General features: G+C 40.6%; 1 protein-coding gene across 1 annotated transcript; it reads right to left on the bottom strand.

Moving 5' to 3' along the window:
• Positions 1-212: 212 nt before the first annotated feature.
• pkia (cAMP-dependent protein kinase inhibitor alpha) lies at positions 213-7,086 on the bottom strand. The gene is made up of 3 exons (XM_069164550.1): positions 6,773-7,086; positions 6,125-6,387; positions 213-3,392 (listed from the first exon to the last, which is right to left on the bottom strand). The coding sequence occupies exons 2-3, from the start codon at positions 6,285-6,287 to the stop codon at positions 3,322-3,324; spliced, it is 234 nt and encodes a 77-aa protein (XP_069020651.1). The 5' UTR covers positions 6,288-6,387; positions 6,773-7,086; the 3' UTR covers positions 213-3,321.
• Positions 7,087-15,113: the final 8,027 nt, after the last annotated feature.

The raw sequence follows: 15,113 nt of genomic DNA, 5'->3' as shown, positions 1-15,113 counted from the left end.
TTCTGCAGATATCGTAATGACCTCTCACCGTTATATAATCTTTTTTAAAGAACTCATCAAATATTTGGTTACAGAAGTGTTAAACACAATCTATACACTATGAAACTTGCCACAGTTGCAGTTTCATGCACGTTTTAACCTCAAGTTTCATAAATGATCCAACAGTGCCGCCTGTTGGAGAGTCTGCAGAGGTACAACAACACGGGAGACACTTCCCTCTCGTCCGTTCTTTATTTCACTTTGTTCGACACCAGAAGTAGAAAATATGGTTATAGACACTCAGACAAACAGCTACACGTTGAGCAGAATCATGCACCTGCCGTACTTCTACATGCTGAATGGTGAACATTTAAGTTTACACGGTTTTGTTGAAGCCGGAGTGAGTCACTTATAACAGTCACATGGCAGTTTACAACTTGAACACCTGATTGAACGAGGATTACAAAATAACAAGAGTTACATTAGCCAATAGATTATCATCAGCATGGAGTCACAGTCGAGCTGTGGTGTTACGGGACAGTTAGAGTTTGCAAAATGCATGCGTGGTGATCTGTACAGATGATCATTATGTAGAAGCTATCACACAACGTAGCAGGAATGTATTTCAGCCTCCCTGTCAGAGATAGAGACTTTCACACAAACAAACAGATGTTACAGTTACCGGAAGCTCCACTGAGTATTGCATATCTACATTTGAGGAATAGTTTAACATTTTTGGTGATGCACTTATAGAGTTTACTTCTGAGTGTCAGATGAGTAGATCGATACCACTCTCATGCAAGTACACTAAATATGTAGCTGGAGCCAGCAGCTGGTCAGATCACTTAGCTTATCCATGGCTGATCATAAATCAACACAAGTTTTTGAAAACAATAAAAACAAGTGTTGCCTCTTCAACAGGAAATCAATGAACAAAAAGAAAAGATAAGAAGAGAGGAGGACACAGCTTCTGAACACATCAGAGAGCCCGCAACAGAGTTGAACAGCAGATCTGTCAGTAAACCCACTCATCCAAACTGAAAAATACAGTAGGAAGTCAAAGGTCAAAGGTCAGGAGGAATTGGCCTTATGTGTTTCAGCAACATGGAGGTGCTCCAAGGTTGTAATTTAGTTGTTGTTTTTTTTTTTTTTTTTTAACTTCGGGGGTTGTGTAAAATGACATCTGCTGCTTATAACTGCTGTGCCCCTGAACTTCCTTGCAAATATCATTTAATTATAATGATATGATACATACAGAGAGAAAGATGTAAATGAGAGACTTTCTTCTCAAACACTGGCTGCGATGTAACAGCACCACGATCAGTTCTCCAGCAGCACTGGGATCAGCTGTTTATTACTGTTATTAGAGGCGTGTTGATGGTCAGAAAGTCTCGCTTTGTGTGTTTATAACAATATGACATCACAGTAGAGCTCGTCTGTATAAAATGTGTTTTTACAATATTTCTTCTTTCAAAACACAAAGTCACAGTATCATCTTTCTATGACAGGCTTCGGCTTATTGTGTAACACGATTATTATTTAAAATGATATTTACCACATTATATAAGCTGCATAATTGTACTAAAAAGTTAAGCAAGAAAATGTTCAACACTTAAAACTTCAAACTAAGCTAGTTAACATCGAGGCAACAACTGTTTTTCATTTAATTCATTTGCAGCTTTCTTAGTATTCTGGTGGAACCAACCAGCACAGAGACTTTTGACTTGAGTTTAACAAAGCCGACAGCAGCGAAATAAAAAATATAAAACCAGATATGGCCACATAAAGTTGATATCATACGGACACAGTTTGCAGCTTCGCACGAGGACTGGACACAAGCGGAAAACGCCAGCTATCCAAAGGTAACAACATGCACCTACTAGCACCTCTGAAAGTCACTAATTAACACATCCTATCGTTTGCTTTATTCATGAAAAAGTTTCTTCCTGGAGTCTGAAGTGGTAACCAGGCAACAGTTCAGCACAGAGCCCAACGCAATACAGCTGATTGCTGTTTCCTTTTTGTTAAGTGTTATTTAGTGAGCTTTAGACATGAAGGTAGATTCATTTTGTTCCGTCTGAATCCAACAAAGCTCGTTGCTTCCCCCTCTTTCCAGTCTTTATGCTTTGCTGAGCTGAGCTTCTGCTAACCCAGCGACATAAAGCTCCTGTATGAGGCGCAGCAGGGTTGTAAAGGTGTGTGAATTTGTCCCCAACTGTTCGGTACATTAAGATTGGTGCAGTTTGACACTGCCAAACAATTACTCTCACGAGTCTATTCATTCTTTCTAGTCTATTTACTTAGTCCCTGCACAATTATGTGATCACATAATATTTGAAAATTCAGCCAAATCCTTCAATTTTACAGTTCAAGTTCTGGCCAATTAGACACTATTAAATATTTTAATTTATTTTGGAAACAAATGAAAGAAATAATAAAATAATGTTTTTCATGCATTTCTTTTCTTTTTGAAAATGTCCTGAACAGGGACAGTGTTATCAATTTTCTCATCTCACTCTTGGCAAGTGGGCAAAAAAATGATTTCCAAAACTGTCAAACTACTCCAAGAAGGTTGATTATAATGGCATCGATAAAAAAGATACAAAAAAAAAAGTATAAACATTTTAAAACATAGTACACCATCATCACTTCTGGTTTTATTTTTTTAAAATCTGTCATCGCTACTGTCTCGAAATGTATTATTACATAATATTGGTGCCAACATAACCCCCAACTTACTGCTCCGCTACAGCCGGTTGCTTCCTATAGAACAGTGAACTCACTTTTCAGCATATACACATCCAAGTCCCAGTGTTTTTGTTCCAGCTCTTCTACTCCTGAATCCAATTCCTTCTGCAATAATGTCAATTTAAAGGAAGCACAAGCCATTAACTGGCAATATAATCTCTATCAGCATCACTACCTCTACAAACATGCACTGTGACCGTTATATCGGCACGTCCCAGTGGTCTTACAAATTACTTGAACTACTAGAAAACTCACGTAGGAGCCCCGTCTATGTTCTCTTTTCATTTCAGTCATCCAGCCTGTGTGTTTAGTAACTAAGACTGAAGGTAAAATCAGTTTTACACCCCAACTCTGACAAAGCACCCTGTAATGAATTGTAGTGCACAACAGAGCCACGTGGAGCACTGGGTGTTCACATCGCAGCACCTCTACAGTGGATGTTTAGGGGTTGGGTCAGTGCCCTGCTCAAAGGCATGTCAGCAGTGAAGGTACTACCCTCCGGCGACCAGCCTTCTTTGGACAAACAGATTCATCACGATGGCGGATGTAATCCGTCCTGCGACTCTCCGTCTGCTGGCGGGAGTGTGCGGCAGGTTAGCTGTTCCTCTGCCCCGCCTCCCTCTGGCCCGAAGAGGAGCTCTGGCTGTCCTCAGTGTCGTCTCCATCTGCGGAGAAAGTAGGAGCAGTTTTCTTTACTCCTACGTTTCACTTTGCAAAAACTTCAGTTTGTAAGTGGAGGAGGAAAATAAACTGCAAAAAAAACTTTGCGTCGCTATTTTCCAAATCGTATGAAAGCCTCATCATCGTCAGCTCTGTAATTGTCCCTAAGAAATAGACACTAACATCCAGTGTTTGCTCCAGCATACAGTATATCTGCTCTGTTGGTTAGTTGAGACACGACTGCATTAAGATAAAGTTAGAAATCCCATTAATGTGTCACAACCAGTTAGTGTGCTTCCTGAATTAGTTTCCAGACCAACAGCGGGAATGTTGGACATTTGTTGTCATGGTTATAACGAGACAAAGACCAGTCGGGATGAGGAACGGTCAAAGTTAAAAGAAACGTTGCTGATCACATTGAAACTATAAACAGCAGTTTTACTTGTTTAAGTATAATGTTTTGTCAACCCATCCATCCAACCTGATCTCCAACCCACGATGAGCTTGATTTAAACACAAAGGACCTGATTCACTGAAGGTTTGTGAGTAAAATCACCTGCAAACTCCACACCACCCACAAAAAAAAAGTCCAAGCAGATTTACTAACGACGTGCTGTGATGATTGCGTCTTTCAAATGTGCATTTTAACACACGTTGTCCATTTTGCGTGTTTGCCTGCATGCATATGTAATATTGGACGTTTCTACCTGAAGGTGCAAAATACTGGGAGGGAAACCTGCAAATACATAAATGTAGCAGCCGCAACGATATTTACTAAATTTTATTTTAGTACAACTGAAAGGAACGTATTAATCAGATGCGCACATCTGGAGAGACGGCTGCTCTTATTGGTGAGAAGGAGACACAGAGAAACTAAAGAATATGTAGAGAACGTGGTTTTACACCCGTGGAAACATTTTTGATGTCAGAGGCATACATTATTCAAACATGTCGTTTATCCAGCGAAGACATTTCTGAGTTATTGAATGAACTGAATGATGATTTAAAACCAACAACACGGAGGAGCCAGGAAATACCAGCAAAGTCAAAACTTCTTCCGACTCAGCATCGTCCTGCCTCTGGGTCGTTCCAGCGTGTCTCTGCTTGGATATCCCACCAGTCCCGTTATTCAGGTGTGTTCTCACAGGTCCTGAATGTGTCCCGCAGAATTCACAGGTAGCTTCATAAGGTTCACGAGCACTCGCGAGGCACTGAATGAAAGCAAGTCACCTGCTCATCACAGAAAGAACTGGACCTGCTGATCAGTGTTCGTTGGAGGATCTCAACCACCGTCCTTCCTGTTTTATTTGCCGACGTTTTATTATGAAGCCTTTTTTTCGCCTTTTTATTTTCCCACAGTATTGACTTCCTCACTGATAATCTTCAATACAGCATTTTGTTCTTGTTATATTTATATTTCTTAATTTCAATGGGATCACATTTCCTTTTTCCTTTTGCTCTGTTTTCCATTGGTGGAATCACTTTAACACACACAAACCCCTCATTTAATTACAGCGATTTGCACCTGATTTCAATGACGCAATTACTCAGTAAATCACCTGCAAAACAGGTGAAAAAAAACGTGCAAACTTTTAGAAGGAACACGCAACTTAGTACCCTTTATTTGAGATCTCAGTAAATCAGGCCCTTAGTGTAAAGCGCATAACACAAGTACATTTGGAGTGTTTCCAAATCCACTTAAACTCATTTAAAAGCAGCTAATCTAAGGTAAGGCTCAAAGAGAGGTGTACTTAGTGTCCTAATTATTCATTGGTGTGTTTTGGGCGTAACATGAAATAAACCAATCAAAGTGTCAACTCACATTCCTTTTACAAGACCAGTGCACTTTCATCTTTGCGAATTGCTTTTATAACAGCGGATATGCCAAGTTGTAGGAACGGACGTGTTCATGTGCAGATGGAGCAGACTGATGTTTACAACAACACTCTTTCACCTTGTCATCTTTTTATCTTTAAGGACAAGCTGCTGCACGTCACTGTGTATGTTGGCGTGTTGTGCGCCTGCATATGAGGCACATACGATCAAATGCACCGTTAAAATAGCAGTAAAATACCGAACCATTGACAAAAGAGCAGGTTTTTGTTGGTCAATCACTAAATGCCAGCGAAGAGCGACGTGCCGGATCAAAACTCATGTTAAGACCGACACACCGATGAGTGCACATTATTCTCAAAAAAATACATGTTATTTGAACAACATGGGTGCCGGATGGGAACATAATGACTGACCTGAAACTAGCAAAGACACTCGTGTTGTGCTTGGTGCTGCTTTGCATCAGGTTTGAGACAGAGTTCTACAACTGCACCACCTCACAGCAATGCTCCCATCACAGCTACTATGGCCACGACAGGACGCTTTCATTATAAAGTGCAACAATGGGTCACCAGTTAAACTATCACACAACTGTACATCTGATCTGTGCAACTGAAATACGTCCGCACGACTGAAGTCTGGAACCACCTGCTTTTCAGCCGTGCTTGTTGTTGCCGTGGTCACGTTATGCACGTGACGTACATCATAGCGTCACGCTACCTGATATGATGTCATTACTTCACGTGAGCTTGTTTTACCAGGTTAAAAAATGATACCAATGTTATCACGAACGATGCAACATGCACACGCCCAAATACAAAATGTACTTCATGTAGAGTCAAGAATACTGTAGTGTACATGACGAACTCCCGGATGTATACGGCAGATGACCCGAGCAGCTCACCTCCCCCTCCCGCGTTGATGTGCAGCTGGGACAGGGACAGGGTGAGGGGCAGCTCTCGTCCCTCGGGGTCGGTGGGACTCTGCAGGATGTCGTGCAGGGCGTTCCTGCGCCCCGTCCTGCCGGAGGCGATGAAGTCTGCGTACGTGGCCTCAACATCAGACATCGCTCGCGCATCCTTCACACAATAACACCTGCAAGAAGATGAGCCGCAGCTTCACCCCCGGAGGTTCACCTGCACATCGCACAGAGTGCAGCGGCTGGAACTGATGAGAGGACGAGGAAGACGAGTTAAGTTGCTTCAAACAGCCTGTTGTCATATAACTGAAAAACATATTCTTTATGATAGCCAACATAATATTCTATAATGAACACAAAAGGGCAGAAACAGGACTATATTTCCTTATTTCAATGATTCATTTCAAAGCTATAGAGACAATAATGTATCTCAATAGGCTACTTTCATGTCTCCAGTCTGAACATTTCCCCTTTTAATTCATTCAAACAGCGTCACAGTCTGAAGTAACAGCAGCAGCCCGTTCACAAACAGGCCCACGAGTCCAGGATCGAGGTTGACCGGAACCACAAGTCAGATCACATCCCCGGAATAACTCAGGACTGTATTCAGTAGCGTTGTAAGCATCCTCTTACCTTCAGTGACGACTCTTCTGCTGTGTAAACCGAAGCTACATTTTGTAGGGAGTGACTTCACCTAAAGCAGCGCAACGGGCCCGACACCACATCAACCGACCCGACAGCACAAACAAGACGGAGCCAGATAAATAAACAAACAAAATCAAAATCCCCGGGACCGAGCAGCGTCCCGCCAGTAATGATCTAATGAGATTTCACGACATACGGCGACGTGGCAAGGCGACAAATTTCGGCTTATCAATCAAATCAGCTTTGAAAAGTCCTCAGTCTCTTCTCCATGGCCGCCGCATCTTCCTCCTTCGCGACCAATGAGCAGCCAGCAACCCGCATCTGAGGGCCGATTGGACAGCAGACACAAAAGGATGAGAGGGGAGAGCTCCGAGCAGCACCGGGGCGGGTGATGCATTCAAGGTCACCTGGAAAAATGACAACCAAACGACTGACGCGTCTGTTCATCTGTGATGTGGTCAATTACAGGGAAGTTGTTTTGTATAACTACTGTGCTGTAGTTTAAATGAAAACAGATTCACTTTTGAAGACCAATGTAGATAAATATTTTAAAATCTTGGTTAAATCAGTGTATTAGTCAACAAAAAACAAACATCCTTTTAAATGCAGAACAATGTGTTTTACATCAAAGGCAAAGAAGTAGAAATATAATTCAGAACAACTATAGACATACAATTATTAGATAGGCTATATAATGTAAAAGTGTTAACAACAATTAATTGAATAAAGCTAAATAAAGAAGAACAATTTGGAAAAATATAATCGCACAAACAAAAAAATGTTTAATGTGCTCCAGACTACTTTACTTTATATTCCCCACAGTACCTGAAGACATCGGGAAACTAAGCTCATAATAGTTTTGACATCATATGTCAATTTTCATTTTTATCACAATTATTGAACATGAAAATACAAATGCAGTGCTTAGTTGATCACTCAAGTAGCTTCTCAAAAGAAAATAAAGTGTCAACTGTTTTGATACTTAATTAATAAAGTAATCCCTTTTAATGAAGAAAACAAAAACAAGTAAAAATTCTTTGATTCCAGCTCCTTCAATGTGAATATTACCTGGATCATTTGGTACTCAATGATAACAAAAATATATCTTTTGGTTCTGGATTGTTAATCGGCACAAAACACGACATTTGGCTTTGGGAGACACTGGATGACTTTTCATCATGTTTTGACATTTAAAGACTAAAAAAACAATTGAATATTTGAGAAAATAATTGACAGATGACTTGATAATGAAAATAATCATTCATTGCAGCCCTAATAACAAACCTACGACTCCATTTTAGATTGTCTTTTTGGAGCTTTCATTATCCAGAGTTGTACCAAACTTGCAGCCAAATAATTAGAGGTGAAAGCACACTTTGAGATGTATTTTGCTTCAACGTGGACAATATATCTGTAAATCTAAAATAAATAACAACAGTACATAAGAAGAGATGCTACAGGGACACATGTGAATGTAACATGGGAGCTATTTGACCTTCCATGATGTTGTTTCGATGATATATTACTGCTAGTAATTGAGGTTTCCTGAAAAAGACTTCAATCATTGTTGAAAATGGTGGTCTATAACCAAAGGAAACCAGAGTGCTTTGGCATCTTCCTGTTGGCTCCAGGCTGCTGCTTTTGGGTGGGTTTGACCTAGAATTCAGAGGAAATGGGCCGAAAACAACAAGGATGGATAGTCTCAAGCACGGTAGGCTGGAATCCTGCAGAACAGGGAGATCTCAGTCCAGGCAACACAGAGAGAAGAGAGATATACTTCCTACAGATATTTTCCCACATTTATAATGATGGGAGGAAAATTGGTGAAGTCCCCTTTTAAGTACTCTAATGCCAGGAGGTAACTGTACGCAATAGCTTTTCATACCACCGGGTGGCAATGCTGTCTGCAAGAACGGATACAGACAGAAATACAACAATTTGTTAATTGTTGAACCAATCAAACAGTATTGTTCAACTAAATTGTTATTAAGAATCTAACATTGTGAGGTGTGGTCTAGGGAAACTTAATTGTCATTTACCAAAAAATTAAAGCAATGGATTTCATGAATACCTTTATATATTAAGTAATAATTATACATAACAAAATAATATAATATTTTCTAACAAACAGCTTATTTGAAAAAGGTAGCAATCAAGTATGCTCAGTGCCACTATGCTATACTATACATTGTATACGTTGTGTGTAAACTGTTATATGTCACATTTCAGCAACATCTCGCTACCTTTTTGAAGAGCAAAATTGTATTCATCTTTTTTTTTAATAATTGTTTATTCTGACAAAAGAAGGACCCTTTTAAACCTGTCCTGTCCGATGACTTCACCTCTGACAGTGAGCAGTACCACCATCTTAGACTGTTTCTGCAGAAACAACTTCTGCTCTGTGCTCTTATGGCAGAGGATTTCAGCAGGACACATTTGGGAAGTTTTGAAAAAGGAATCTGATTAGTGGCATCGAGCTGATGTCAGATCTTACCAGCTTCACAAGCTGTGTAGCTCCACTTTTCTGTTAGATGTGTGCTGGTGGCAGAACTGAGTTTCGGCTCACTTGCTCACTGACTGTCTCTACAGCTGTGCTTTACATCACTTAAGTCTTACATCAGGTGTTTCCAGGCTGTGAAATAATTCTCAGGAGAGCTTATTAAAAATGTCTCCCTGTTAATGTATAGCACTGAGCTGAAATTACATCCATTACAATGTTTTTTGAGGTCACTTCTTTTGTTTTTAACAAGAGGGAGTTACAAGCACAACAAACACACGCAGAACCGTGATTAAAAAAAACATAAAACTTTTTTTTATTATTTTTATTTGCATTGTACAGCTATTTGTCCAGAAACACGTTATAATGTTCATTGCAAATAATTCTGCTGGTAAAAGAAGTCACCCTTTTTATGCCCCACCTGACTCTTTCAGGAAGACACTGTAAGCGTACACTGGTAAAAATATAATTTTCTGACAAGGCACCATTTATATATAGCTGTTATTATGGTATTGAATAATGGTTCTTAAATCATTTACAGATGTTTTATAAGTTGGGAAGAAGAGCAACTTGCCATATATTTTTTTTATATTTACTGCAGTGTTCTCGCTACTTTCAATACTTGCATGCAGCTTTTCAAACTCTGTTTTATATTTAAAAAAAAAAAAAAAATTGAAAAAAAAATTGAAAGAAAACATTTATAAATCTATTCCACTTGCAGAGCAGAGGCTGTAGTTGAGAAGGCAGATCAGCTATGCCATTGAGTCGTAGTGGGAACAGTGGCTAGAAGAAGGGCTGGGCTAGAAACCTGCCTAAATCCCAGCTATGACAAGGCTTGGGGAAGGGAGCAGAAACCACTGGTCCACAATGAGGTGAGAGCCGTTGTTGTGGAGGAGAGGGCCAGCACAGAAGTAGGAATGACACAGCAAGGTGGCTGGACCAGAATGGAGCAAGCTGTAGAGAGGAAGACCTGGTGGACTGACCTCTGGAGGAGGCCACAACGCATCAAGTTCTTGGTCAAGGAGGTCTGTGATGTCCTTCCCAGCCCACCTGCACTGCTGGGGCTCGGTTGACACATTGACATGCTCTCTTTGCCAGAGAAAGGGGCCCCTGGAGCAGATGTTGAGCTGCTGTCCAAAAACTCTGGGAAGGCTGATGAGGTGCTGAAGACCACTGCACATACCATCTACAGTACAATCACCATCAGCTAGAAGGCCAAAACCTCATCAGTCTGACAGTGGACCTGGGTAGGCAACTTGGGTTCCCTCAACATGTCGCCAAGACCACCCTCAGGACTGACATCGGACTGGTATCAGAAACAACAAAGAACATTGTCATGATGAAGCTGACTGTGCCATGGGAGAACCAGATGAAGGAGGCTTTTGAGTGAAAGATGGAGAAATATGAGGGCCTAGTCACAAACAAGGCTGGAAGACAAGGTGCTTTCCTGCAGAAGTAATTTGCAGAGGCTTTGAAGGACAGTCCTTCAGTAGGGCTTACACTTACATGTGTCACACCACATCAGGGTGGCTGCTGAAAAAAGCCTCCAGGTGGCTCTGGGTCAAGAGAGTGCATCTGTGGGAGAGTGCAGCTAGAGCACAAGTTGAAGCCTGATCCACCTCAGCTGGGTTGCCTGAGGGAACGTGTCTGATGTTCGAGAGACCCGAAACAACCGACGATCTCAGGATTCATCACTGACGATGGCCCTAGTTTAGAATCAGTAGATGTTATATTATAACTTTGTTCAAGCTTAAAACTTCTTTGTAAATTCTGCCTCATCAGACAGTGGTGCCATAAACAACATGAAAAAGAGTGGTCTTTCATCTAACAGAGAAAATATAATTTTGCAGTTTGCTTGTTGTGTTTTTCATTGGTATTAAAAGTCAATATGTTTCCAGCCAGATACTTCAATATCTGCAATCAACAATTTTAATCTGAGAACCTTGAAGGGTAGGAATATAGGGCTGAATTCTCTTCTGTGGCCTTTTTTAAAAAATTTTTTTTTTTTATCAACACATAATCTAAAATGTATCAAAAGCAAGGTGTAATTTTGCAGTAGATAGATTAGACATTGTGTTTGTTCCCTGTACCACTACCTGCGTCTTTCATTCTTCTCACCAGAGGTCCTCTGTGTGTCTCATCCTGTCTCTCCTTCAAGCCTCTTCTCCTGCCTGCTACTTCACCTCACCTGCTCCTCGTTCCCCAATCAGCACCAGCTGCTGTCAACTGACAATCAGTCAGCCACTTCCAGTCTCTCCCATTTACCAGATTATAAAGTCAGAGTGAACACCATGTCGTGCCCAAATCCTCCCGCTTTTTGGAATAATCTTGTTTTGTGCTGGATTTTGCGTTCCTTGGATTTATTTTTACCTTGTCTTTTTCCCATCTGTAAATATACGTGCTTTTGTTGCCTTAAGAGCTTGTGTCTGAGTCGTGCATTTGGGTCCTTGCCCCTACTCAACCATGACACGGAGAGGAGGTAACATGCAATGAAGTCATCTACTTAAAAATGCACATCACACCTTGCAGTAGCAGAGATTATATTTTGCATATAGTGAATAAAAGTGGACCAACCATAGAGCTTTGTGGGACACCTTTACTAACTTTAAGCACATTTGCTATGCGAGTCTGAAACCATTTAATGTGCCCTTCATCTAAAGCTGAAGAGAATTCCTATAAAATATTACGAGGAACAATGCTGAATGTTTTAGAAAGGAAATTGACTATAAGTGCAACTTTTGGAGATACAAGATGTCCAGCAACAATAAGCAGCCTCATTTTATGCAATGGTTTAACCTCTAGGGAAAAAGAGTGACACTGTGCTTGTAATAGCCTACTGTACATCTTATTTAACAGCATGGTTTGTGTCAGTTTGAAGTGGATCAAGGAAACCTGCAGTCTTTTTACTGTATGCTCAATAAAGAGTACACTTTAAATTATCCAGCTGACAAAGTCTCTCGCTGACCAAAACTCCTTCCTGTTTCCTGGATTTCTACATGAAGTTAAACCTTCAGAGGGGGGAATTTCTTTAGAAGTTTCTCCCACAGAAAAAAAAACACGATTCAGACCTCAGCAAAGGCCGTGTCATATTTTACTCAGAGAGAATTTGGTTAGCTGTAATCTGACTAGACCTGAGTGTGCACAGGAATTTATCGGCAGAGGAGCTGTTCAGCAGAAAAACGAATATGAACACCAATCTCGCTGGCTTTGTCTATTAATTAAGACCAAGAGCGGTACTTTTTATAGCATGTTAGTTTTTTGTGAATTTGGAATGATACAGCTGGAACAGGTTAAATATAACCTAATGAAAATATGACCGGTCTAAATGATGCATATTACTTTATAGTAAAGATGCATTTGACTTATTGCAGGAGATCTGCGTATTTATATATTTTTGTATATTTATGCCCTCCACTATAAAGAATACATCTTCCTGTCAGCCCCTGTTACACACACTATTTATCTTTTTTTTTTTTTTTTTTTTTTTATCATATGGGGGAATGTAGTGGAGTTACAGAGCTGTTGCTGTTCAGAGTAGCTGCAAGGGAGGAAATTAGAGGTGTCTGAAGCAAAGCCGCCTGTCAACGTTAATAAAATGTATCTGAAATTGTGATACAAGCAGTAAGTCCCCTTGAAAGAAATGGTATGAGTCGAACTTTAATACCGAATAGGTTTACAGATAACCAAAAAGGGGGAAATATAAAATAAACCCATCATATTTCGCACTATTCCTGGGGAAAAAAATAAGACTATAGCAAATTGGTGAAACGCATTCTTCAAAATAGTGTTGTGATGAAATACAGTGCAATAGATCAACTGAGAATTCAAAGATGAAATCTGTAATAAAATCACCAAAATGAAAGACCTGTCCCTGAAACTGACAGGCATAGTTTATTGACACAATGGACATGGTCCTAGCAGTGTCTTGAGAGGGCAGAATTGTCTCTACCAATATTTGGAAAAACCTGTCTTGATTATCTCTAGAGTGAGTCATAGATAATTCCGATGTCAAAGACGATGAATTAAGGCATGCTAACATTTGATTGGCTGGAAGAGAAGGGACAAGAAACTAACCAGCAAGTGTCCAAGTTGATAAAAAAATTTAAACCTTTTAGCTACCTAACATGAGCGGCCTTCCACTGTGGCAAATCATGTCAACTGATGTAACTACGAGGGTGGATCAATAAATTCAGAAACTGCTGGTGTTGCACTTGAACATTGGAATGAAATGAGAAAGAGACACATTAGGGAGAGGAGTACTGTGAGGGCCAAATGAAATTAATCAGGGTGGGCAGACATGCAAGGACATGAAGTGAAGTAAACTAAGACCAACGTGCGTCAAATAATATAACTTTTATTTCTGTCAAGTAATGGCATTTTCTGAAAGCTGTTCGTGTCTCATATAGGCATACATATTGCCACTGGTCTTGGGCGCCGTGCAACTCCACATCTCAAATGGACGCCGAAGGTGACAAGCTGACTTCTGTGAACGGTGAATCTGTTTTCTTATCTAACCATCCCACACCTCTGCAGACTTCATCCTCTTTGTACTCAAATGACCCTTTTCCACCCGGCTCATCACGGTGCATAACACATAAGGTACCTTGTGCGTGTGTCTTTGATAGCAAAGGGCACCTTGTGCGTATTTACCTGACACCATCGGCTGTAACAAAACAGCAGTATTTGACGCTCTGGGAATGAGCGCGGGCGGTTACACAGACAGGGAGAGTGACTACCAGGTAAAACAGGAAACCTACACTAAACTAAAAGCTACAAAATGGAAATAAAGTCCAAACCATTACAAGTACCAGATGGGGCTATGTTGCCCATTAATCGGAAGGTTGGTGGTTCAGTCCCCAGCTCCTCCTGTCCAGATGTCTAAGTGTCCTTGGGCACTGAACCCCAAGTTGCTCCTGCTCCATACCGTTGGTGTGTTAATGTGTGTAAATGTATTCCTGATGGCGAGCACCTTGCAATGGCAGCTCAGCCTCATTACACAGTGTGTGAATGTATGTGTGAACGGGCGAATGGGAAATGGTGTAAAAGTGCTTCGAGACCGCCAAGGTAATAAAGCGCTAAACAAGTGCAGAACATTTACCATTTAAATGGGACCCATAAGTCAAAGCCTAAAATAATGGGTGTATGCATCTCTAACTTTCCTAAAATCTTGTTGGTTTGACTTTTAGGTAAACACATACATAGCTATTTTAATATCATTTTTTTTGTGTGTCAGTGTTTATCTCTGTTTGGATTGGAACTGCATTTTCACCACGCTGTCGCACCACCGTCCTGCTTTCAGTCTAATTCACATGGGTTCATAAATCTTTTTGTGTGTGTGTGTGTTCTGCCCTGCAGCATCATGCTTCACACATGCATGCATACTTATCCTAACACCTACGAGCTGCTTCTCAGTACAAACGCAGTCCTCCTGCTGATGGACACTGAGCAGCTCCACTGGAGCAGACAAGTGCCTTGCTTAAGGGGACTTCAATTTTTAGATTAGGTCAGATGAAACTTTAATGATCCCCGTAGAGATGTCAGGTCATTAGAGCAGCACCGAATAGGCTACAGATAAGAATAGCTCGACTGGAGTACTGAAAGATGTAGCACAAGGAGAGCATGCTGAGGGTGATACAGCAAATAAATGAATAAACAGATTTACAAGGCATTTCACTGGAGCTAGCACTGCAGCAACAATGAATATGCTTATATTCAGTGATATTTTACAGTTTGGTATAAATTAAAATTGTTGCTTTTTCAAGCGTTATGGCGTGACATTTTGGCTGTGACGTGGAGATAATCTGAACATCCCAAGTCATTTCTTGTTCAGTG

The sequence above is a fragment of the Embiotoca jacksoni genome, unplaced genomic scaffold, assembly GCF_022577435.1.
Source record: "Embiotoca jacksoni isolate LCO1_2020_lvr unplaced genomic scaffold, fEmbJac1.0.p SCAF_31, whole genome shotgun sequence".
Taxonomy (NCBI): Eukaryota; Metazoa; Chordata; class Actinopteri; family Embiotocidae; genus Embiotoca; species Embiotoca jacksoni.
Note: the sequence above shows the minus strand (reverse complement) of the source record. Positions and strands in the feature narration are given on the sequence as shown.

What these genes read in the sequence shown, in the direction of transcription:
- pkia (XM_069164550.1), bottom strand. Translation starts at nt 6,287, where the DNA reads ATGTCTGATGTTGAGGCCACGTACGCAGACTTCATCGCCTCCGGCAGG. An exon ending in CATCAACGCGGGAGGGGGAG is followed by an intron (nt 3,393 to 6,124) that starts GTGAGCTGCTCG and finishes CTTTCTCCGCAG; the next exon opens with ATGGAGACGACACTGAGGAC.